This window comes from Camelus ferus, chromosome 6 (genome assembly GCF_009834535.1).
Source record: "Camelus ferus isolate YT-003-E chromosome 6, BCGSAC_Cfer_1.0, whole genome shotgun sequence".
Classification (NCBI taxonomy): Eukaryota; Metazoa; Chordata; class Mammalia; order Artiodactyla; family Camelidae; genus Camelus; species Camelus ferus.
This window is the reverse complement of record NC_045701.1, coordinates 40,609,762-40,635,880: the sequence shown is the minus strand read 5'-3', so window position 1 is coordinate 40,635,880 and position 26,119 is coordinate 40,609,762. Positions and strand designations below refer to the sequence as shown.

The window sequence follows — 26,119 nt, the reverse complement described above, 5'->3', positions numbered from 1 at the left end:
AGGCTCAGGGTCCAGGGACAGGTTTGGTTAGTTGATCACTTCTTTGGAGATGGGCTGCAAGGGCCAGTCAGGTAGCAACGTTTCCTATTTGGTGACTGGTCTATTGATGACAGATAAGAGAAAGCAGTAGGCATTTTTAGGTGTAAGGTTTTGTATTATGAAATGAGACTCTCTAGATAGAGAACTCTAAAATTCAGGGGCATATTATTACCATGACTGCTTTAGTTCTCTTCAGGATTAAAAACTATAAATCACAATTCTTTTCTTAACAGCTTTGTTGAGGTTTAATTCATACGCCATACAATTCACCCATTTAAAGTGTACAATTCAGTGGTTTTTCATATTTTCATAGATATTTATTTGCAACCATCACATAGTCAATTTTAGAACATTTTCATCATCTCAGAAAGAAACCCTGTACCCTTTAGCTACCACCTCCCATAGACATAAGCAACCACAAATCTATTTTCTGTCGGTGTAAATTTCCCTGTCTGAACATTTTATATGACTGATATCATATAATGTATGGTCTTTTGTGACTGGCTTCTTTCACTTAGCATAATGTTTTCAAGGCTCATCCAAGTTGTAGCATATATCAGTACTTCATTCCTTTTTATGAACAATTAATGTTTATTGTATGTATATACCACATTTTACTTATCCATATGTTACTGACGGACATTTCTGTTGTTTCCACTTTTTGGCTATTATGAATAATGCTGCTATGAACATTTGTGTACAAATTTTTGCCAACATGTTTTCATTTCTCATATATACTAAAGAGTAAAATTACCGGGTCATATGATAGTTCTGTTTGAGGAATTGTTTGAGGACCTGCCAGACTGTTTCCTGAAGTGGCTCACCATTCTATATTGAAGGTTAAAATTTCTCCATGTCCTCAACATTTGTTATCTGACTTTTTGATTCTAGCCATTCTAGAGGTATGAAATGGTATCTCATTGTGGTTTTGATGTGCATTTCCCAAATGACTAGTGATGTTGAGCATCTTTTCATGGTCTTATTGGCCATCTGGATAGCTTCCTTAAAGAAAAGTGTGTTCAGATCCTTTGCTTGTTTTTTAACTGTATTTGTCTTTTTGTTAAGTTGTAAGTGTTCGCTATATATTCTAGATACAAGTCCCTTATTAGATAAATGATATGCATTTTCTCCTTTTTTTATGCAATTGAGGATTTACTAAGTGTTTTTATTATCTCACAGTCATATAGTCACATGGGTAATTGTATTTTTAATAAGAAAATCATAATAAAGATATTTGATAATTATTTCAGACAAACTTCAAACTGATAGCAAACCTACATGTAGTCGGGGAAGATCTTCCAATACATATGATCCATCTCAGATATCTGCAGAAAGGCAGCTTGAATTGAGGCTGAGAGATTTTCTTTTGGATATTGAAGACAGAATCTACCAAGGAACATTAGGAGCCATCAAGGTTTGTATCTGTTCCCATTTTTAATTTACCTAATTACCAGAATTTTGGTCATGTTTATTAACATTTGATATAGGGCATGTGTGTTCTGAATGAATACCAGGGAGATATATATATTTTTAATGAAAACTAAGTTTATTCCCTTGTATCAAAATATTTATAATTAGAAATCTTTTAAAATGTACTATATGACTATCTGCTTTCTTAAACAGAATTTAATTGAACATAATTGACTTTTTTAGTACTAATTTTTAGTACTTAAAAAAAATCTGTTTTATGGTATTTTCATCCGAGATGTTGAAATGTGTAAGGATATTTTCTTCTTCCTTGACTAGCTCCTGCCTGCTCTGCTGAGTCTGGTTTGTTTATTGGTTTCTTTGTTACCTTTTTAAAATCTGTAAGTAATTCGTGCTTGATGTGTGTTTTATTCATTCCTTTGCTATCATCTGTCACTTTTTTGCTACTATCAGGTTACCAATCTTAGAATTGTTTAAGATTTCCCTACATAGACAGTAAGGTATTAAAGCTTCCGTTTATGAATGATGTGAATTCCATTTTGGCCACCTAGTAACCTTATTTTAGATCCCTTTTTGTTTTGTTTTTTGTTTTTTAGCGGAGGTACTGGGGATTGAATAGATCCCTTTTTGATTCACAATCTGTTTTAGGATATTCATGAATTTTTCGTATGTACATTGAGGCTCATACTTAGGAACAACATATGCCATTTTTCAGAGTTAGTAAATTTGAGTTTTGTTACAGGTTACAGACCGACACACCTGGAGATCAGCATTAGAAAGTGGCCGATATGAGCTGTTAAGTGAGGAAAACAAGGAAAATGGGATAATTAAAACTGTGAATGAAGACGTAGAAGAGATGGAAATTGATGAGCAAGCAAAGGTCATAGTAAAAGACAGGTACAGAAGGGATTCTTCTAAAGTAATCATCACTTTTCCTTGCCATTTCCATTTTTTAAAATAAATGTTTCTTTTTCTTCAGAAAATTGTTTTAAAATCTTATTGTGAGGACCTTAATGTTTGTAACCACTGAAATAATGATTTTGTTAAACCTCAGGTTCTCTGTTACTCCACTTAGTACTAATGAAGCCAAAGACAATTTGTTAGGATAATAACAATTACTCAGTTTTTTTAAAAGTCTTTGAGCTTAAAGTTTTATTAATTTCAGAAAGTAACTTTATACTATCCATTTTTCTGTTCTGTAGGAAAACTTAGTAAACTGTAGTAGACTGAACTATTACTTGAGCTATTAATCAGAAGCTATATATCTACAGACAGATACTTTTACTTTTTCAGAGTTATTTTAGATACTGTCTGCCCTTAAGGATAAGTTTATTGTCTAGAAGGAAATGGTGGAGGGACATGATGCTAGCAATTATAAAACAGGGTCAAGGGGGAGGGTATAGCTCAGTGGTTAGAGTACATGCTCAGCATGCAGGAGGTCCTGGGTTCAATCCCCAGTACCTCCATTAAAATAACTAAATATATAAACCTAATTACCTCCCCTCCAAAAAAAATTTAAATTAAAAAAAGATTATAAGAACAGGGTCAGAGTTCTGGTAGAAGTAAACACCCAGTGCAGATGTAGTACATAGGAGGGCTTCTTATCTTGGTAGAATACGGAAGACAGCAAAGCCAGCGCGAGACGAAGTGACTGTGAACCTGAGACCTAAAGTTGGGGAAGATATGAAACTGGGAGGGAAGGCATTGTACCAAAGGCTTTGAGTGAACCGACTTGCACTTTTAAATGACTGTTTTAGCTGCAGCATGGAGATTTATTGCAAAGGGAGTAGCATTGGAGGCCAACGAACTAGTTAGTTAGGAGGCAGCTATGTATAAGTAACAGTTGGAGCATGAGAAATAGAGATTAGCTGCCTGAGATACTTACCCCTTAAGGCCCATCACAGTATCACGTCTCTGAAACCTTCCCCCCAAGCCTTGTCTCATCCACCTTCCCTCCTCCAGATATTCGCCCTTCTGACATCCTTAAATGACTCAATAGTTAGGTTAGCTCTTGATCCATGTTTTTATTTCCCTTTCCTACTAGTTTATGAGAACTCTCTGAGATTGAGGAAACTATTTCTTACACGGGTATAAGAAAGCATTTGGATGAATAAGTGGGCTCAAGTTTCACCCAGTAGTGTTTTTAAGTACTATAAACTCTTCAATGTTTTAATTGTAGACTTCTGGGCATAAAAACAGAAACTCCAAGTACTGTCTCAACTAATGCAAGTACACCGCAGTCAGTGAGCAACGTGGTTCATTATCTTGCAATGGCACTTTTTCAAATAGAGCAGGGCATTGAGCGGCGTTTTCTCAAAGCTCCACTTGGTAAGTATCTGTTTTTAACTCAAAATATTAGTTATATTTTAAATGCTTTTGAATTGCTCTTTAAGTAACAACTGTATGGGCTGACGTAATAAAATTCATTGACTAATGTGAAGATTTTTGAGATTGCATTTCCGTTTTAAAATGTGTTCTTTCAGGTGAGTTTTTGTAATAATACTTAAATACTGGGGTTTTTTAAATTTTATTCTAGGCATTCATTCCTTTCAACTATTTCTGTCAATCTTTTCTTTTGTGAATATTTCATCAAAAGAAAGATTACCAAAACCTGTGACTAGCCAGACCCTGAGTAATCAAAGATTATACATAAGGTTGTTGTTATTTAAAACAGAACCTCAAAGAAGGTACTTAAATGTCCACAGTTAGGGATAAGGTTTCATAATGTGGGTCACTAACCTGAGTTCTGTATAAGAAGTGCTAAATCAGAAATACCAAATGTTAAAGAGAAGCAGATGAGGAAATACTCTGTAATTTATGGTTACAATGACAGAAATAATGCTATCTGGATCATGTTTCAGCAATTTATGAAATTAATATGCTTTTAGGAACTAATCTAGGAACATAATCATTATGTCTTTAGGAAAATACGTGTTTCAAGTTCCATATCAATTTTCATGTCATAACTGCCTTTACTTCCCTGTGGTCTTTCTGAAATATTGAATTAATTTATAATTCATCATGTTGAGAGTTTATATCTCAACAGTGGGGTACTAGAAGAAACAATTTTTTAAAACCATATCTTTTTGGTCTCATATTAAGAGAGCAATTTGAATAGACTAAAATCCTTTAAAAATGATTTGAATGTTACCTTGTTGAGTAGTAAGAACAAAGTTTTCATAAATATATGGTGGTATCAGAGCAATTTTGGAATGTCAATGTATTCGTAAAATGTCTATTTTTAAATTGAGTTTGTGGCCAGTATCTCATTGTTCTAATAAGCCTATCCATATTTTTTATAAATTGATAATTCCACCATAAGCTTAATAACTCAGTTTTCAGATTGAAAGTAGCACTTGTAAGAAAAAAATACATATGATCACAGCTCACAAAGATTTGTATTTGCTGTATCACTCTTATTTCATCTTCAGTATTTCTTACTATTTTCTGTGTCTAAATCAAATTATGTATACAGGAGATCTCTATATTATTTCTTATAACCACATGTGAATCTACAATTACTCCTATTAAAATTTCAGTTAAAAGTTTGTAAGTCATAGTGCTCTTAAAATGTAAGATCTTATTATTAATTCTGTGATCCAAAAGAAGTAAGGGATAAAATGCAATTCTGCTGATTTTTCCATTTCTGAAATTGCCATCAATTAAAGTTATAAATTCAGGGGGATAATCAAATTAATTATTTAGTGTATCTATATTTTCATCAGTACATTTTATTAAATATTTAGACAAAGAAAAAAGCTACCCCTGGGAGATGTTTCGACTTATTATCTAGTAGGTTTTATAAGAGCTGAGAACTATGGTGTTTCTTATGCTTGTTTATATACAGCAGTGTTAGAACATTCATTTCATCCTGAGAGATACAAAAGAAACTGTTAATTTGGGATCTTAAAAATATAAATGAAATAAATTCACCTTACCTTACTTGCTTTGGTGGTAAATGTTGGTTAAAGTAAAATGTTGATCATTTATAATACGGATGTTACCATCTACCATAGCTGACTCAAAGTTAATAGAAGAACTGATGTCTGTAACTCTTTCTGTTTAAGCCTTTGTTTGAATGATCTATTTTGAATGAGATAGCAGGACATGGAGGTGCCTCTAGGGTTTTAAGATAGTCTAAAGATTTGGAACAAGGTGATCAAGAATATCCTTAATCCAAGAGAGAAAAGAGAGTTCCACTTTATGAATATTTGAGAGAGAATATATATTAAAATTCTCCATTCTCTTGATAATTTTCAACATAGGAAAATAACTATAGTAGGAATTTTCCCAGTTTAGCTTCAGAGGTTATTTCAGTTTCTTGATGAAGCAAGTAAGAAATAAAATTTCTGCTTATGTTCCACCTTCCCTAGTATGTCCCTTTTAGTCTAGTGACCAATCACATTGATAAATCTAGGCTTTTTTAACATGGGGAAGATAATAATATTTTAGCTAATGATTTTAGGTAAGATATGTGAGACTTGTTTGCTTGCATTGATAATTTAATCATTTATAAAGTCATGCTTATGGTTAAACCCTTGAGCTATGAAAAAATTCTCAAACTAACTTTATCAATTTGAAATCAGGTAACACAGAAATTAATAAAGATCAAAAGGGAGGTAGAAAAAAAAAGGACAAGAAAAAGAGAGAGGAAGATCAATCTAGTGTGAGAGAAGATGGTAAATTTTTAAAGAATTTTGTCTTTTTGACAAATAATGATTTTACTTTATTGCTGAATACTGGTTTATATATTTAGCTTTTGAAGGAAAACCTTAGATTTGATTTTTTTGGAAGAGAATGAGGTTGGGGGCAAGCTTATAAAACAATATTATCTTTCTAACTTTTTTTCTACATTTCATACCTCAGCTAATCAAATTCTTTTAAACTGGTATATAAAAGGTTTACATTGTTGAATCTTAGTATACTTAGTTATTAGTTAAAAGAATGAACAGCTACAGAATATATAGTACTTATTTTGCAGATAGTATTCACAGCATTTTTTTTTCCTTTACTAGCATAAGGAGAATTATGAAGTAGGCGATGTTACTGTTTTATCTCCTAGTGAGGCTTACATGGCATGGTGACATGGATTACTGTGTAGTGGCAGTTAACAGTATGAGATCTCCCAGTGTGATATTTGATCATACGAATCTATCATTATTTTATATTAGTAAAATACTTTCAATTAGTAATTTCTTGAGGAATTTATCAGTGGTGGCATAATGGGAAAAAAAGATTTCTGCCCTTGAGAGTTGTGAAATCTGGAGAAGAAACAAGGTTTAAGATAAGAAAACAATTAGCAGAAAAATGGAATCAATTATACATACTGTTTTTTAATCTTTAAGTACTTATATGAAAATAGAAAAATATGGGCATCCATTTACATTTATATTTTATATTTAGAATATTTTGAATAGGTAGGAGTAAGTGGGATAAAAATTGGACCTTGAGCTATCACTGGTTTAATTTTCGTAAAGCACCTCTTTGATCAAAACCCATAGTGTTTCACCAACCCATGAATTAAGAACCATTCAAACTGACTTTCAAGGTTCCAAAGATACTTCATAACTTTTCTTCCACCCTTCCACATTGGCCTCTGCAACTTTATTTCTTGCCTTTACCAGTAAGAATACCCTCTGATTTATCCAGAAAGATTTCTTCAGAATCTTTGAACTAGCAATTCGTGTTGCTTTCTTCCTTGGAAGTTCCACTCAAGCCAGAACTTTTCAGGAAGCCTTATATCAGAAAATCAAGATCAAGAGGAAGCACAAAATGAAAGCATGGAAATAAGTCAAATGGACTGTATTATTGCTTTTATTTCCCTCTTTGCTAATATTTCTCTTTAGTTTTGTCTAAAGAATCGTTTGACTCATCCATTTTTTCTCTCTCTCATTGCGGTACAGATCTCAATTATTTTCAGAGGTTCTGATGCTTTTTCAGACTGCTTGGTTATTTACTCATATTTTCAAATGTTTATTTCTTTGAACATGTTAAACATGATTATTTTATATTCTGTCTAATTCTGTGTCTTAAGTATTTATGGGTCAGATTCTGCAAGCTTTTGCTTATAGTGTTTTGTTTCCATACGTGCCTTGTGGGTTTTGACTATTAACTCTCATTCCTCATAACTTAATCTATGGAGGTTTCTTCAGAGAGATTTTGCAAAGATTTGCACTTGTTTCTGCCATTCACCTGAGGTCACTACCAACCCTGGACCACTTTAAAATCTTAGCTTGTGTTTTTTCAGGTTTTAAACAGGCTTTGCTTGTAGTTAACTAATCTCAGGGTAGATTTGTTTCCCCTTTCCACCCAACACCAGGGTCCAGATGAGCAGATTTCCTTGCTGCCTCTTCCTTTGCAGCACCCATTTCCACCGTTACAAGTGTAACCTTTAGAGGTCCTAGCTTTTCAGAGAAGACTCACCACATTATATAAATTATAACATTGCCCTAGGTTTCATGTCCTCTCTCTCCCTCCCTGCCCAAGTCAAACTGGAGCTCAAGATCCACTAGAGTGTGGCAGGTCTGTTGCTTTAAGACTTCAGTTCATTGTGTGTATCTTCACCCTCCGAGCTATATTAAAATTTTCTTAAAGGCTGGGGCCATAGAATAGACTTGTTTCATATTTTCTGAACTACTGCACATAGGAGGAACAGTATGATGCAGGAACAATGATAACAACAATAGCATTTACTCCATGAGGCAGTTTACATATCTTATGTGTATTATCTCATTTAATCTTCCCAACAGAGGTGTAAACTCACTGCGTATTACTGCTGAGGCCCCTGAGGGACAGCAGGGTTAAGTAACTTGCCCAAGGTCACTTGGGAAGCTAGTACTCACCTCAGGACAGACTGACTCCACAGCCCACATTCTCTTAATCATTGTGTTACTGCCTATGAGGTTTTATTTGAGAATGGTAGAAAATATGGCATGATAGGACCAAACTGTGTGTGGAGTCTTATATATCTTGCAGAATTTTGACATGATGTGTAGGCCCTTCATAATTAAGTATGATGTCTTAGGAAAACAAAAGTCATTGCAATATTGAAGGTCAATTAAAAATGAGAATTACATGCCGTTGTAAAACGATAGACTGGCTAGATTGATGGCATCTAGTTAAATGACTCTTAATAGATTTTTTTTAGTCCAGAAGACAAAGAAATGATGTGATTAATGACAGAATATTTCAAATGTTTCTGTATAAATATTGATGCTGAAAGTTTTTTTAAGGGGGTATTAACATTTTTTTAATTTACCTTATTTTAAAAATAATAGTTTCTTAGGTATAGAAGATAATGTTGGTATTTTATACATAATTAATATTTTTAATAACAGTATTATTGAGATATAATTCACATATATAAAATTCACCTTTTTAAATTATATGATTCAGTGGGCTTTAGTATATTCACAGTTGTACAGCCATCCACCACTTTCTAGTTTCAGAACATTTTCATCAGCCCCCAAAGAAACCTCATATACAATTGATACTTAGGGAGCAGTCCATCTTTTATCTGAAAATGAGAAAGTAATGTTTTTGATTCAAATGAATAGTAGCTAGCCTGTAATCATATTTAGGCAGTTTTAGATCAAGTTTAGATGTGAAGAACTAGATCAAGAACATGTTGCCTAAGTTATTTTTCTCTTTTAACTATAAATTCCCAAGCATTTGGTTTATGGATTTAAGTAACTTCTTATATCATAAACAAGATGTGGCTCAGCAAATATCTTCTTTAATGTGAGGTTTTTGTTTTTAATATCAACACAGTCTTTTTGTGACTTATTAAGGAGAAGAACTGTAAAAATCTAAGCTATTTAAACTACCAAGAAAATAGTTCTAGGAGATGTCTAGGGTTTGCCTAGGAACTTTAATTGCTTTCCTTTTTCATTTAAGATGCCAGTGACAGTGGGCGTTCTTATAAAACAGTCCTGGACCGTTGGAGAGAGTCTCTCCTTTCTTCTGCTAGTCTATCCCAAGTCTTTCTTCACCTCTCCACCTTGGATCGTAGTGTGATATGGTCTAAATCTATAATGAATGCCCGTTGCAAGATATGCCGAAAGAAGGGCGATGCTGAAAACATGGTGCTTTGTGATGGTTGTGATCGCGGTCATCATACCTACTGTGTTCGACCAAAGCTCAAGGTATTTTTTTCTTCTTCTACTTCTCAGATTAGAATTGAGACATTGAGATTTTGAGTGACTGATGATTAATGATTATTTATGTGATTTATCAGACTGTGCCTGAAGGAGATTGGTTTTGTCCAGAGTGTCGGCCAAAGCAACGTTCTAGAAGACTCTCCTCTAGACAGAGACCATCCTTGGAAAGTGATGATGAAATGGAAGACAGTATGGAAGGTGAGGATGATGACGTTGATGATGATGAAGAGGGTCAAAGTGAGGAGGAAGAGTATGAGGTAGAACAAGATGAAGATGATTCTCAAGAAGAGGAAGAAGTCAGGTAAGTCCTAACATGCAATAAAATAAGGATTCGTGGGTCTTAGCTAGACAGTCTCTTGACTTTTCAAATACAAATAGAATAGCTGGGGTCCATAATTTTTTTAAAACTAGTATACAATATGGTAGCATAAAGTTACCCTTGCCTTTTATATATTGTAAACATGTAAAATTTTTCCCAAGGGAGTTTAGTCCCTTTGTGAACTTAGGCAGATCATAAAACCAAGTATGAGTGCAAGTTTGGACAGGAATGTCAATTCAGAGCCACATCCAGGTAGATACTACTTAATTTTTTACCGAAAGCAGCAAATAAACAATCCATAGGATATTCATGAGATAAAGATGAATGCAGCATCCCAAAGGCTCTTTTGCTTGCTCACGGGGTTATACCCAAATATTGGTGATCTTGGCAATCTATGGAAAAAGAAAGAGAAATGCCAGGAAGAACATTGTATTTTTATACTCCTACCACGTCAGCACCTAGAACCAACTTCTGTACTACTGTATAACCAAGTATGCTGCAACTTGCCGAGGCTTACTGTATAGGTTTGGTTATTCCTGCTGTGGCAGCACTGGGGCAGTCTCCCGTTATTTGTCCGTAAGACCTTCCCCTCTTTTTAACATTTGAACTCTGTTCATGTGGAATCAAGAAAGTAAATGTGAAGCAAGGGCAGCCTAGAACTGACACAGCACCTTAGAAAGGCCACAGTCTGAGAGTTGAGGGTATAGGTCAAGTGGTAGAGCACATGCCTAGCATGCATGAGGTCCTGGGTTCAATCCCTAGTACCTCCATTAAATTAAACGAGTAAGTAAACCTAATTACCTCCCCCTGCAAAAAAAAAAAAAAAGGCCACAGTCTGAGAAGGATGATTAGAGAGAGCCACCCTCTATTGTTTAATAGCACAATCAGCAGGAGCCATTTTCCCTGTAGCTTATAATAGCAGTATTGTTTTAAACATAAAAGTGATAAAGAATTTGGAAAATTCTTGGAAATATTTTGGGTAAACTGGAAGTTCAGGTATGTGGGGAGATGGCTAAAAGGGGGCCTAATTGGATTGTTTCATCCTTGTCTACAACTTAAAGGCAATTAAAAGGTTAAATCTAGTTTTGTATCCTACAGTAAGAATCAGAAGATGGCAAAGAGATTCTTGGCCTGGTATTGAACAGTAGGTCTAAGGCTGACTTTTGTGGCATCCATTGGCCAAAACTATAGGTTACCTCAGTATCAATAGTAATGAAAAGTGACAGTCTCCTGTAGCATAAGGAGACAGAAGATTTGCATTTTAAGTTTTACAACATGATTAGGTCCATTTATTTGGTTCTCCTGAGGATTTTATTACAGTTTATCATAATTTAGGATTTGATTTTTATGATGATGTCCTGGAGTTACCCAGAAATTACTTAACATTCTCTTTGTATTACAAAGAAATATATGAAAGCACATTTTAGATTTCCAAGAAAAATTTGCTGGCTCTAACACAACATTGTAAACTGACTGTCTTTCAATAAAAATATATTTTTTAAAAAAGGAAAAAAAAGTTGTTGGCTCGTAAGTTTAAAGAATTGAGTGTGGGATAAGTCTCAGTAACATAGAAAAGTTATGTGTGTAGAACTCATTGGCTGAATAGTAGAACAAGGGGACTAGAACTAGCCATATGTCCATCATTGCTCTGTACAATAATTGTTTTCTAACACTATTTATAGCCCACCAAAACGAGGAAGACCTCAAGTGAGATTGCCAATTAAAACAAGAGGGAGACTTAGCTCTTCTTTCTCAAGTCGTGGCCAACGACAAGATCCTGGAAGATACACTTCAAGAAGTCAGCAGAGTACACCCAAAACAACTGTGTCCTCTAAAACTACTGGTAGAAACCTACGAAAGATAAAATCTGCTCCTCCTACAGAAACTAAATCTTTAAGAATTGCCAGTCGTTCTACTCGCCAGAGTCACGGCCCACTGCAAGCAGACGTATTCGTGGAACTACTTAGTCCTCGTAGAAAACGCAGAGGGAGGAAAAGTGCTAATAATACACCAGAAAACAGTCCCAGCTTCCCTAACTTCAGAGTCATTGCCACAAAGTCGAGTGAGCAGTCAAGATCTCTAAACGTTGCTTCCAAACTTTCTCTCCAAGATAGTGAATCCAAGAGAAGAGGAAGGAAAAGACAATCTACAGGTATGAAGAAGTCTTATTTAAACTATTCTTACCAAAGAAAATCGAGTAATTTGGAAAGATCTAATGTTGAGGCATTTTGGATCATTTCTGAAAAGCTGTCTCTATGCAGAGTTATTAGGGAACAACTTGACCTGAAGCACAACATTCAAGGAAGGGGCAGCTATTTGGGGAATAAAGGTAAACCACATTACTAGTATTTTTACTAGGGCAGCAGGATAGTTGTAAGAAATTTGCAAACAGTGTTCTGTTTTTCATGGAGATGTTTGGCCAATGAACAGCCTCAGTATATCACACTGTAACACATTTCATTCTCTTCCACCTTGTCTTCCTTCAAAACACACTCATCATCACCTGGACAAGCTACATTAGATACTTGGTAAGGTTCCCATCTGACATACTGAATTTAGGGACAGGAAGAGTTGAGAACAGTAATATTATTAGGAAGTGATCACCAGCTCTGTCTTTAATTCTGATAATTATTGTTTACAGTAATATTTATCCATATAATAATCTCTTTACTTATTTATCTCTTCAGTCCTATCCTCTTTTTTCTTTGTTGTCAGTATAACAAACCTTTGATATTTCAAAAAAAAAAAAAGTTAAGCATAAAAAATATTACTACTGTTCCTTGAAGAATTTTAGTTATATTGCATTATTCAAACACGTGACAGGATTAAGTGATTCATTGGTGAAAGAAAAGAACATAACGCAGTTACCAGGTTGTCCAGTTTGGGGGGGCAGAGGACAGAATATCAGGTAACTTTGGACCAAGATCTAATTTAGTTTTTCCTATCCCCTTGTCTGTTTCGCTCTTTCCCAATTCTAAACTCCAAGCTATTTAAAAAATAGCACAGCTGAAGCATTTTTATTAAAAATAAAAACAAAAACAAAAACCTCTGCTGAGAAAAAAAGTGTTGTTAATTGATCTGTGAACTCACCTGGTGCTAAGGACAGGTGAGAGGGGAGTGTGGGCTTTGACTTAAGCAGGGAATTTAAACTCCTGAAGTCACATACAGACTGTACTGCTTTTTTGTACTAATTTATACACCTTAGATTTCATTATACACCTGACATTTTATGAAAAAAACATTTTGCTTTAAGCAAATGCTCCATATAAAATTATATAAGAATCTGTTAGTTCATCATTGAGAGATATTTTCTATTATGCAAGGTAATAAAGAGTCTAAGTTTCTAGATCTGAAAAGAGTCTAAGTTTCTAGATCTAAAGATGTGTTTCAAGAAATACCAAAGAATTGCTTGCTTTCATTTTACTATAGTTGAAAACACATTTTTAATAAAATGGAGTAAAAAACAATCCACAACCTTGTGTTCTAGAATTTCCTTTTGTATTATATCCTTTTTATAATCTGCTCCCAATGAATGTTCATTTCAATTAGACATTTTTTAAGAGCAAGAAGGAAATAATGGATAATTGGTCCAGATTTTCGTGTATCTCAGAATGTATGTTAGTTTAATATCTCAGTGTGTACAGTGTTGATTTCCTGTTTTCAGTTCGTATTTATATGCCCTGCTTTGCTTGTGGTGATCAAATATTTCGCTTTGTCATCACCTAAAATTAATATAATGATTTATTCAGAATCATCCCCTATGACACTGAATCGAAGGAGTTCAGGCCGACAGGGAGGAGTTCATGAACTGTCTGCCTTTGAACAGCTTGTTGTGGAATTGGTACGGCATGACGACAGCTGGCCTTTTTTGAAACTTGTTTCTAAAATCCAGGTAATATTACTAGACTTTATAAAATGTGTTCATACCTATTATCTGATTCAGTCTGCATGGCAAGTTTGAGGTAGTCAAAATACTTATTTAGTCACTGTCTACTTAGGGGGAAAAAAACTTGGAAAGTGGGTTCCTATATTGAAAAACATGGAGTTAGACAGCATAGTCTCCTCAGTCCCTTCTAGCCCTGTGACTGGTTCTTATCAGTGATGACGGTGCGTTGAAATAGCCTGACTGTTTTTATTCTATGTAATGAATAGGAATAGACTTGATTCAACCGAGTACCGTTATTGGTATTTCTATTATGTTAAACAGTGTTTCTTAAACTTCAGCATACACCAGAATCACCAGAGGGCTTGTTAAAACACAGGTGACTGGGCCCCATTCTAGAGTTCTTAATTCACTAGGTTTAGAATGATGCCGGAACAATTGCATTACTGACAAGTCCCCAAATGATGCTGATGGTGTTGGTCCAGAGACTACAGTTTGAGAAACATTGATGTAAGGATAGCCACTCTTAAATAATAGAGATGGCATAGCCTGACTAAGGGATTTGAGACGGTGCTGGGTTACTTAGACACGTATGGCAGGATATGACGTGCTGCCGCAGAGGTGGGAGTGCTGCAGCACTGTACTAGAAGTTACGATGGTCTTTCAGAAGTAGAGAAGAGCAGGCAATTGATCTGAGCATTTCAGAGGGTGGGAATAGCAGGAATTAGGGACTTTTTTTGTGTGGAAGGACTATTTGGTCTGGTCATTGAAGAAAGATGGAATATCAATAGTGAGAGATGTAATAAGGACATTTCAGGAAGAGGAAACAATAAGTTAAAAACCTACAAATGAGAATATGGGAATGATGCATAGTTTGAATGGAGCAGAGGGTTTTATACTATCAAATAGACTTCACAACATTATAATGACTGAAATGTATTATGTAATTTTAATGGAATAATAGTATTCAAAGGTTAATATTCAGTTGCTTTTAAGTGCAAAACTTGCATATATTTGACTACTTATCTCCAATAAATTTTCGATAGGAGAGATATATTTGAATTATTTTACAGGTCCCAGACTATTATGACATCATCAAAAAGCCCATTGCCTTAAATATAATTCGTGAAAAAGTGAACAAATGTGAATATAAATTAGCATGTGAGTAATTTATATTTTTTGTCTAATAATTATTTTTGCTTAAGGAGATAGAGACTGTTTTTATTTAAATGATGTATAGGAATGTAACTGTCTAGATGGCATTCCCAAGAAATCCCTAAAATGCTTATATATGCATATATAGAGATAAAAGATGCATGAGGATTGAATGAGTTAAAGACATTTTATAGAACCTGATCTTAATAGTCATTCTTTATAATTATATAAAGTGCATCTAATTAAATAACTGCAAATTTCAATAAAAGTTTTTAAAATATTTGTAGTTAAACAATTTTAAACTTCATTTCTGCCACCTTGTTTCAGTCTTCAGTTTTTAAAGAAAAAAGTGGACTTCCATTTTCTTATTGACATTTCCAGATATGAGACAAACAAAAATTATATTTATAATTTACTTTCCTTCTAATCTCATTTGGTTTTTCCATTCTAGCTGAGTTTATCGATGATATTGAGTTAATGTTTTCGAACTGCTTTGAGTACAACCCTCGTAACACAAGTGAAGCAAAAGCTGGAACTAGGCTTCAAGCATTTTTTCATATTCAGGCTCAAAAACTTGGACTCCATGTCACACCTGGGAATGTGGATCAAGTTAGCACACCACCGGCTGCAAAAAAGTCACGAATCTAATTTTGTCCTTCTAAAGGATATATTTGAGGAAAACAAATTGTTCATGAAAATGGAACATTAAATCATGCTCTAAAGCAGATATATATGTATGAAGCAATAACAACTGATTGACCACATTGAAATGTGGCCTGCACTATATTCTCAACTTTAATATTAAGCACTCAGGAGAATGTAGGAAGGATTTCCTTTGCTACAGTTTTGTTCAGTATCTAATAAGTTTGATAGATGTATTGGATACAGTACTGGTTTACAGAGGTTTTTGTACATTTTGAGATCATTCATGTGTCCCAGTATGTCAGAAAATATTTTTTCACCTATGATTTATTTTGTCATTGACTTTTTTTAGAAGTGTGGTATTAAGGGGGATTTTATCTACACAGATAATCTTCCGTTATAGCACAGTTTAGAAAAAAGTGTATACGTCTAAGAAATGTTTCATGAGCATTCTTTCAACACTACACATGAATGAATCCAATTTTATATCCTTGAAGTGCTGTACCAGTGCTGGCTGGAGGTATTAAGTCCGAGTTTATTAACTAGATATTTATTTAGCATTCAAAGTAATTTGTGAATTTGTTTTGTATTTATAAAATTTGTACCTGGAAAATGTTCTTTAATTTTTTAAACATTTTATTGTGTTTTTGTTTTATTTCTCTAACTTCCTTAATGATAAATCAATAAAAGGTAACAGCCTCCTTTTTCCCTGGCAGTTCTTTCAGTTTTACAGAATTGTATTACAAGTTTCTATGTGCAACTTTTTAAGTGTACAAATAAAATGATACTTTTTTTTCAAGTATCTGAATTTCTGGGATTTTAACAAATCAGAATTGGACTTCTACATGTGATAAATACAGGCCATAAAAAACAATGTTTTATTGTACCTGAGACTCTATAGCAGTGATTTGCATCTTTTTCTCCCCACACCCTTGAGGACAAAGATTCCTCCCATCAGTAACAGTAACATTCTGTGGCAAGGATCCTCATTAAAAAAAGAAAAGAAAATCTGGAATATGCTCACCTACTTAAGAAGCACGACTGTGAATTTTTTTTTTTTTTAAGTAAAATGGGAAATGCTATTTCTTAGGTGTGGAAAACATATAGAAGCCTTGGTTTTGGAAAAGTAGCTGTTCCTTTCTAGGATGCAAAAGCCTGCCAATATGTGGTCCAAAAACCTACAATGAGAAAAGCCAACTTTAAAAAGTGATCTTTAGGCAGACTTCCACTTCTGGAATGATTAAGTAGGCATCCTTTTCTCCAGTCCTCCCCTTCAGTATAACTGAAAACTCTGGGCATTATATATAAAGTAAACTTAAGAGGGAAAGGTGGAGAGTAGGCAGACTGACTAAAGACCTTGGGATTTGAGGAAAAACACAGTGATGCGTTTCCTGTGTTTTCCTTTTGACTCATACATGTAATCCAGATGGTGCTGAAGAAGCAAGAAACTGGAAATTTCAAATGACACAAACAAAAAAGCCAGCCACAACAAAATCTTTCTCTGTACAAAGGACCAGGAAAGAGCAGCCTACCGAGACAAAACGTTCAGACTGTAACCACTGTATTTCAGCCAAACACCACAGACAAAACTAGCCTTACCCGTACCCACACCAGCAAAGACAAAGTGGGGAGTCTGGATTTCTGTCCTCATAAGCATAAGACGAAGTGCCTAACACTACCACTGGAGTGGTGTCACAGAAGACCAAGTAGAGATTCTGGACTTTCATCCCCACCAGCCGGTCCTGATGTATCCCCCTCTCCTTGCACAGCGTCAGTAAACACCAAGTGAGGGGTTAGGACTCACCACTGCCCCGCAGTAATGAGGAGCACCCCCCTTCTGGTGTCAGCACAGCCTGACTGGAAAACTTGGACTTCTGCCTGCATCTGGCAGTCACAAGGTACAGCCCGTTTCTCTGTCAGTGGGGTTAGAGAAGGCCAGCTAAAACAGAAGGTTTAAATAAGATCTAGAGTCTCATAATACAGAAGTGTCCACAATTCAATCAAAAATTATTTATACCAAGAGTCAGGAAGAACTCAAACTGAAATTGGGGGAAAAAAAAAAAGATACCAAACATTTTATAATTATTTGACAAAGATTTTAAAGCAGCCATAACAAACATGCTTTATGAGCAATTTTTTTTCATTTTCATATTCTTTTTCGTTAAAGGTTATTATAAGATATCGAATATAGTTCATTGTGCTATATAGAAGAAATTTGTTTTTTAATCTATTTTTATATGTAGTGGCTAACGTTTGCAAATCTCAAACTCCGAAATTTATGAGCAATTATAAACACACTTGTAACAGATGAAAAAATAGAAAGTTTCAGTGGGCAATGGACTATTATTCAGCACTAAAAATAAATAAGCTATTAAGCCATGAAAGACATGGAGGAACATTAAATGTATATTACTAAGAGAAGGAAGCTAATCTGAAAGTCTGTGTATTATATAAATCCAACAAATGGCATTCTAGAAAAGAAAAACCTATTGAGATAGTAAAAAGAACAGTGGTTTCTAGAGGTTAGGGATGAGGGTATGATGAGTAGGTGGAACATGGGATGTGGAGGACAGTGAAACTACTCTGTATGATACTGTAATGGTGGGTATGTCATTATACATTTGTCTAAAGTCAGAATGTATGAGAGTGAACCCTAGCATAAACTGTGGACTTTGGGTGATAATAATCTGTCAATGTAGGTTCATCAGTGGTAACAAATGCACAACTCTGGTGGGATATGTTGATAATTTGGGAGGCTCTGTATCTCCTGCTCAATTTTGCTGTGAACCTAAAACTGCTCTGAAAAATAAAGTCTATTTTTTTAAAAATGGATACACTCAAAAACAGTACAGATACATCAAAATGGAATTCTAAAAAAATATTTAGCCCATAGGAAGGCAAGAAAAAGAAAGAAAAACAGAACAAAAAGAAAAAATGAAATAAAATGGCATACATAAGCCCTAACATCAGTAGTTACATGCAATGTAAATGGTCTAAATTCATCAACTAAAGAATAGAAATCGGCCAAGGACTCAGAGAGAGGGAGCAAGGGTTGAATAAATGGAGCACAGGGGATTTTTAGGGCCATGAAATTGATCTGTATGATACTGTAATGATGGCTACATTTCATCATAGATTTGTTAAAACCCATACAATGTATAGCACAAAGAGTGAATCCTAATGTAAACTTAAATCTGAGTTTTAGTTAATAATAGTCTGTCAACGTTGACTTATCAGTTGTAATAAATGTACCACACTGGTGGAATAGGGGAAACTGCGGGCAGCTGTGGGGTGGGGAAAGGTTAGGAGCTATATGAGGACTCAGTACTTTCCACTCTATTTTTCTGTAAACCTAAAAGTGCTCAAATAGCCTAATATTTTTTTAAAAAAAGAGATTGGCAAAATGGATTAAGAAACATGACCTAACCATATGCTGTCTACAAGAAACTCACTTAAAATTTAACTATATAGCTTGAAAGTTAAAAGAATGGAAAAATACATAGCATGCAAACATTGATAAAAGACAACCAGGATTGGCTTTAATATTAATATCACTTGAAGTGGACTTAAGAGCAATGAAGATTACCAAAGGCAGAGAGAGACATTATATGATAATAGGATCAGTTCACCAAGAATGGTAATTCTAAACGCGTATGCATTTAGGGCTGCAAAACATGAGGAACAAAAACTAATAGAACTGAAAAGAGAAATAGACAAATCCAGTCATAGGTAGAGACTTCAACACCTCTCTCTCAACAGGAGAAGAACTAAGCAGAAAGTCAGTAAGGATACAGAATGAAACAGCATCATCAACCAGCAGGATCTAATCAACACTCATATAGCACTCCACCCAACAACAGTGGAATACACATTCTTTTCATGTACCCACAGGACATACATCAAGATAGACCATATCTTGGACCATAAAACAAACCTCAACGAATTTAAAAGAACTGAAATCATATAAAGTGTATTCTGTGACCACAATGGAATCAAACTAGAAGTCAACAATGGAAACAACAAGAAAACCTCCAGACACATGGAAAGTAAACAACATACTTCTGAATAATCCATAGGTCAAAAAGGAAGTATCAAGAGAAGTGGGAAAAAAAAAAAACCACCTCACATTGAACAGAATGAAAATGAAAAAAAAAGAACAGCGACACATCAAGGTCTGTGGGACACACAGCTAATGCAGAACTAAGAAATTTGTAACACTAAAATGCATCTCTTGGAAAAGAGGAAAAGTCTTAAATGAATAAGCTCCCACCTCAAGACCCTAGAAAAAGAAGCTCCTGGGGGCTAGTCATACCTGAAGTGCCTAAAAGGAAAAAAATGCAAAACTATTCTGAGTGGACTATGTCTCAGTCCAAGCTGCAGAATACTGCCACAGATGAAGCCCCATTGAAAATGAACCCAGAGTCCAAAACTACGCAATCAGTATACACGAGTGTCCACTGAGAGGCAGTGTGGTGTGCCGGCCACAGTGTAGGCTTTCAGTTCAGATGGATCAGGATTCCATACCTGGCTGTGTCTAGTCAACATAATTGCTCTGATCCTCAGTTTCCTCATAAGACAAAGATGACACAATATGCTTCAGAGTACCTTTGTGAGGATTAAATGAGGAAAAAACATGCAAAAACTCCTTGCATATATTATTCAACTTTTCATTTTTTAATCTAAATGAATTTCTCTTAGAATTTTAGTCCCAGGAAAGAAAACTATTTCTCCTTGTAGACTTTATGCTGCTGCTGCTGCTGCTGTTGCTTCTCTTTTTTCTTTTTTTCACTTTTCTGCTTCTCTTTAGTAGCTACTTAGAGCTATGCAACTCAAGGACTTCCCCTTTTGCTTTGACCACCAGAAAACTTACAGCTAAACTGTATTGTTTTATCATCCTTGTGCCCTTTTTTAAATTGAGGTATAATATACTGATAGCAAAATGCAGTATCTCAACCCTGTGTCTTTTAAGCAACTTTAAACCCTTTTTTTTTTTTAATCGCTGGGGGGTAGTTTCCACTGTAAACAAACAAATGGATGGAACTACCCTTAGAGTCATTTTCTCATTGCTTCAGACTGTACCCTGCCTAAACTTTATCCAGCTATCCCATGTCTGTTATTCTTCTATGTTCATCCCAAGATTGCAAGTTTCCATTTGAGGGGTTAAAAAAAGCAATATGACACAGAATGATTCAGTCTGCAACAGTATCGTAGCAAAAGACTAACACTTTCAAAGTTCTTGGATGCTGACGCTAGGCTATGGATCAAATGATGAGAAATACGCCAGTGGTACTAAAGGCGACTTAAACTCATCAATGATGAGTTTTGCCTTCCTCAGGGCAAAACGGAAATTGCAAAGACAGTTGATTATTTGATGTTCTGTATCCCATTTTCTAATGGTGCTTTTTTTTTTAATCGAAGTATAGTTGATTTACAATGTTGTATTAGTATCTGGTGTACAAGATAGTGATTCAGATATACATATATATATCTTCTTTTTCATTACAGGTTACTACAAGCCATTGAATATAGTTCCCTGTGCTATATACAGTAGGACCTTGTTGTTTACCTATTCTGTGCATAGTAGTTTCTATCTGCCAATCCCAAACTCCCAGTTTATACCTCCCTCCCCATTTTCCCCCCTGGTAACCGTAAGTTTTTTTCTATGGCTACAAGCCTTTTTATGTATTGTAAATAAGTTCATTTATGTCATTTTTTTAGATTCCACATATAAGTGATATATGATATTTGTCTTTCTCTGTCTGATTTAGTTTACTTAGTATGATAATCTTTAGGTCCATTCATGTTGCTGCAAATGACATTATTTGATTCCTTTTTATGGCTGAGTAATAATCCATTGTGTGTGTGTGAATATATATGTGTGTATATATATATATATTCACACACACACACATACCACATCTTCTTTATCCAATCATCTGTTGATGCACCACATACCACATTTTCTTTATCCAATCATCTGTTGATGGACATTTAGGTTGTTTCCATGCCTTGGTTATTGTAAATAGTGTTGCTATGAACATTGAGGTGCATGTCTCTTTTCAAATTAGAGTTTTCTCTAGATATATTTATTCCCAGGAGTGGGATTGCTGGGTCACATGGCAACTCTATTTTTAGTTTTTTAAGGACCCTCCATACTGTTCTCCATAGGAGCTGCACAAATGGTGCTTATTTTTTATTATTAAAAGTTGAGGATGGTAGAGATGAGAATATCCCCCAAGTCTCAAGTATCTATTCTTAATTGAAAGGATAGATAAGCAGAGACAACCACAGTGTACTTCTTTGAACTCTTTTATATCTGCTTCGAGAACTATCACTGAATTCTCTGCTTAGTTTACCATTAGAGTTAGTAGTGGGTTGGTTAAGCCTTTCTGTAGAAAGTGTTGGGCCAATAGAGTTCCAGGACATAGTGGATACTCAGTAAAATAGCAGGGCTGTTAAGCTTGCAGGGGAGAAAGCCAAGAGAGATGTGCTGGGTCGTGTTATAACAGCATATTTAACTTCATCCTGAGATCTCCCAGATCTCAGTGAGGCTGGACAGTCTCGGCTTATTGCAGAGGAAGAAAAAAATTTTTTTCAAGCCATATGCTTCTTTCCTAATACTCTTCCTCAGTTCAACTCAGATTGTAATAATTTGTTTAACTTGTCGCGTGCCCTAACAATGTCATCTCTTAGGACAAACAAAGATGAAAGGTTCACCAGTCCCGACCATTTCTTGACAATTTCTTGGAGGGAAAGGGGCAAACTACAAATCAAAAGAACATCTGGAAATCCATCCTGCATAGTACAAAGTAAGAGATCTGTAACTAAAGCAACTTATGAATGATAGACTCGTCATGAACAATTTGGCTACATCTGGTAGAATTAGAGAAAGTGTGTGGAGAGTTCACATGTGTTAGAAATCCCAGCAGATCAAAGACTGAACTTGAACTCTTTCCTAGTAGATCCAAAAAACGTCTGCCACTCTCCCTACACAAATGCAGAAGGAACTCCTTGTCTCTCTAAATGTGCATGTTACTTTTAAGGTAGGAATGCCAAGGGCAGAATCTTGAGGAACTAACTTTTTGAGATGAAGGCTCTAGCAAAATTATCTTACTGAGATAAATAATGCAATCATTACATTTAAAAAAAAATTCTGACCTATGGCCAAAAAAGGATAAATGGTCAAAAAGAGACAACAGTTTAAAAATCTTTTAATAATTCAAATATATCCTTTGGTTATTCCTATTTCATATGAATTTAAAAATTGGGATCAAAAAGTATGTTTCTACACAGCCGTGGCAAACTGTCCTCATTGGTTTGGAAAGGGCTTTCAAGGATAAAGGTTGTCTGTCATAGGACCCAGCCAACCACACCAGCATTCCTTCTTGACCATGCTTGGACAGCCCAATAAAAACCTTTTCTCTTCTGTGGTGTTCCTTCAGAGTCACCAAGGGATTAGAGGCCTAAATGCAAAAAACAAAACTTTAAAATTATTTGAAGAATATATAGGAAAATTTGGGGGGTGGGGGTGATTCGTTTGTTTATTTATTTATTTTTAATAGAGGTACTGGGAATCGAACCCAGGACCTTGTGTATGCTAAGCACTAGCACTGAGCTATACTCTCCTGCCTAGGAAGACATTTTTATGTCAACATTGGAAAGGATTTCCTCTCCTTCTCTCTAGTCCCATTAGCCTAATGAATTGCTTCTAATCCTGACTTTGTCCCATATACACGCATATTTTTACTTTTGTAATCAATCAAAGATACAGTTTCATAGTGAGCACCTCTTTATATAAAATTACATTATAGATATTTTCCCAGAATTATTCCATAATTATTTTAATTGGTTCATTACGTTCCAAGGAATTGATGTCATAATTTATATAACTATTCCTATTGAGATTATATTCAGTTTTCCCTGTGGTTCACAATGTTACTATGATTATCAAAGAGTAGATTCTAGATAAATACTTGTGGGATTTGGATAAGGACTCACTTCAAGGCAAGATGATGTGAAGAATCCTTGTAGAGATGCTTTTATCTAGGATTGCCTGATTTAGCAGATGAAAATACAGGCCACCCAGTTAAATTTGAATTTCAGATAAACAATATATTTCTAGCAAAGAGGTATTTCCCAAATATTCCATGGGATATACTTATACTAAAAAATTATTAGCTATTTATCTGGAATTCAAATTTAACCAGGCATCTTTTATTTTACCTGGCAGCCTTACTTGAGAAATTCCTTTAGAATGGTGCAACTTCTTAATCATTTTTCCCTATGTATTGCTAGTTTTGGTTAGATGACCATTCCTGAATCAATTAGATATTACTCAAGAAAGGAAGGCGGGGTGGTTTGGTTGTTGGTGGCACCTCAGTGTGTCACAGACCAGGCCATTAGGGCTGTATTCCCATGCCATGTACCACAGAGTTGGCATTAGGGCCTTTCTCAGAGAAAAAGAATCATTGTGAGCTGGGAAATGAACCTAAATTGGTGACTGTGCCAGGCACCTTAGGTGTGGTTGGGAGGGATGTTGGGGAAATTGCTCAGCCCATCAGAGACATTCTACCTATCCACATAATTTATGATAATTACATTTCTGGTTCAGGATTGCTGTACAATTATTGTTGATTATGGCTTGTTTATAAAATCTATAAATTGAGAAATTACTTGCATTGTTGGAATACACGTGCGCGCGTGTGTGTGTGCGTATGTGTGTGTGTGTACATATGGAGAGAGAGAGAACAGTTTACTCTGTAAATTGCCTAAATAATGACAAAGAAGGGCACTGGCTAAAAATGTTGAGAATAAATTTGAGGTTGAAATAGCCAGGAAAAAATCCCCAGTAATACTAAATAAAACCATCTGTGAAAGTGGCAATCCCACCTTGGGAAAAGAGTTCAGTAGCTGGAACCTTACTTCTAGTAATCATGTATCAGGACTATTGGGATAGATTTGGTTGCATAAAACAAAAAATGGTCCAGGCAAGTAACAGCAGCTTGAATAAGACAAATTTCTCTGTCATATATGTAAAAAGTTAATAAACAGAAACCTCAATTAAATAAAGCTGGAAGACCAGAAAGCAGAGCTCTCATGCCCTTGGAGGATAGCAGAGCCAAACAGGAAGAAGAAAGCCTTGTCTTTTCTGGCAAGGTCTCAGCCAATGAAAAGCCATAGACTCTTCCACTGTGATAGCCCAACCAACTTCCCTTTCCTCCACGTGGAAACCATTCTCTTCCCTTTGCCTTGTGAAGAACTGCGCATGGCTTGCCATGGTTGCAGACCCTGAATTGCAATTCTTTGCTGATCATAAATAACCCCATCTTTGCTGGAGAAATATCTATTTGATTTCAGTAAACATACCAAAGGAAGGCTGTCCAGGACTAGTGTGGTGGCTCCACAGTCCACAGAGATCCTGGCTCCCCCAATCTCTGCTCCATCATCCCAGCATCTGGCTTTCATTCTCAAGGTCATCTCCTGGTGCAGGTACCATATGGTGGTACCATAACCATCAAGTCTGTGCCACAAGCCAAAAGAAGGAAGAGCAGAAGGGCAAAGAGAACACACCTTCCAGCCGGCTCAGCACCTTTTAAGCAGCCTCTGGGAAGGCCACATATCAGATGAACTGGTCACATCTCCTGGTCAAAGAGGTTGGAAGAGTCAGGCTGTTAGCTGGGGGCATAACTCCAAATAAAATGGATATTCTTTTACTAAAGTAGAAGGGGAGACTGGACCCTGCCAGCACCAGCAATCTCTGCTATGATGGTCAATCCCACTTGAGAGGATACACATTTCAATCAACTTTAAAAGGTGGCAGCTTTCTGTTTCATCCTTTCCAACATTAAGTGAGCCAAGAGCCATCAGAGTAGTGGGTCCCGGCCCGCCCCATATGTGTATAGACAGTTTGTAGAGGGAGAAACACTTTAAAAGCCAGTGAAAGAAGCCAGCCTCTGCTTGGGTTCTTGATTGGTCTTTAACCCTGGGGCAAAATTGTCTGTTAAGGAGGGAAATACTGGCGTCCTTAATTAGAATTTAAACCTAAGACATTGTAATAATTGAACAAGTAATTAAAAGCAAAACCACTTTGGTAAAACGTCTAGACTTTTAAAATACCATTTTACTATAAAATTTTAAAGCCTTCATGTCGCTCTCCCTGTTTCAAATTTTTTAATAGTTTCCTGTAACACTTGGAATAATACCCCCAAATCCTTAACAGTATAGGCTCCCAATTTTAATCCGTTCTTGGCCCTTAATATCTCTGTAATTTTTTCAAGGCAAAATTTTTTCTTAGGCCAGAAGAAATACCTAACAGGTCTGTTTATTAAGCAATTAGGTCCAAACGACTTAATGTTTATGTCCTAACAGCCTTAGCGCGGCTGGGCACTGCATAAATTCTCAATCCCTGGAATCCGATTGGACACAATCGTCCTCATTTCCAGCTCCACACTGATTTTCCCAGGGGACTTGTTTTTCATCACACGAACAGCAGAG

At 35.5% G+C, this 26,119-nt stretch overlaps 1 protein-coding gene across 3 annotated transcripts in view; it reads left to right on the top strand.

Moving 5' to 3' along the window:
• Positions 1-16,427, top strand: part of BAZ1A (bromodomain adjacent to zinc finger domain 1A) — a 76,947-nt gene extending 60,520 nt beyond the window's left edge. For all 3 annotated transcript variants that reach the window (XM_032481865.1, XM_032481864.1, XM_032481863.1), the window contains 9 exons: positions 1,290-1,453; positions 2,210-2,364; positions 3,647-3,795; positions 9,364-9,611; positions 9,704-9,927; positions 11,628-12,097; positions 13,695-13,837; positions 14,902-14,989; positions 15,435-16,427. In XM_032481865.1, the coding sequence (XP_032337756.1) occupies positions 1,290-1,453; positions 2,210-2,364; positions 3,647-3,795; positions 9,364-9,611; positions 9,704-9,927; positions 11,628-12,097; positions 13,695-13,837; positions 14,902-14,989; positions 15,435-15,631 (1,838 nt within the window). In that variant the 3' untranslated portion in view covers positions 15,632-16,427. The remainder of the gene's footprint in view (positions 1-1,289; positions 1,454-2,209; positions 2,365-3,646; positions 3,796-9,363; positions 9,612-9,703; positions 9,928-11,627; positions 12,098-13,694; positions 13,838-14,901; positions 14,990-15,434) is intronic.
• Positions 16,428-26,119: the final 9,692 nt, after the last annotated feature.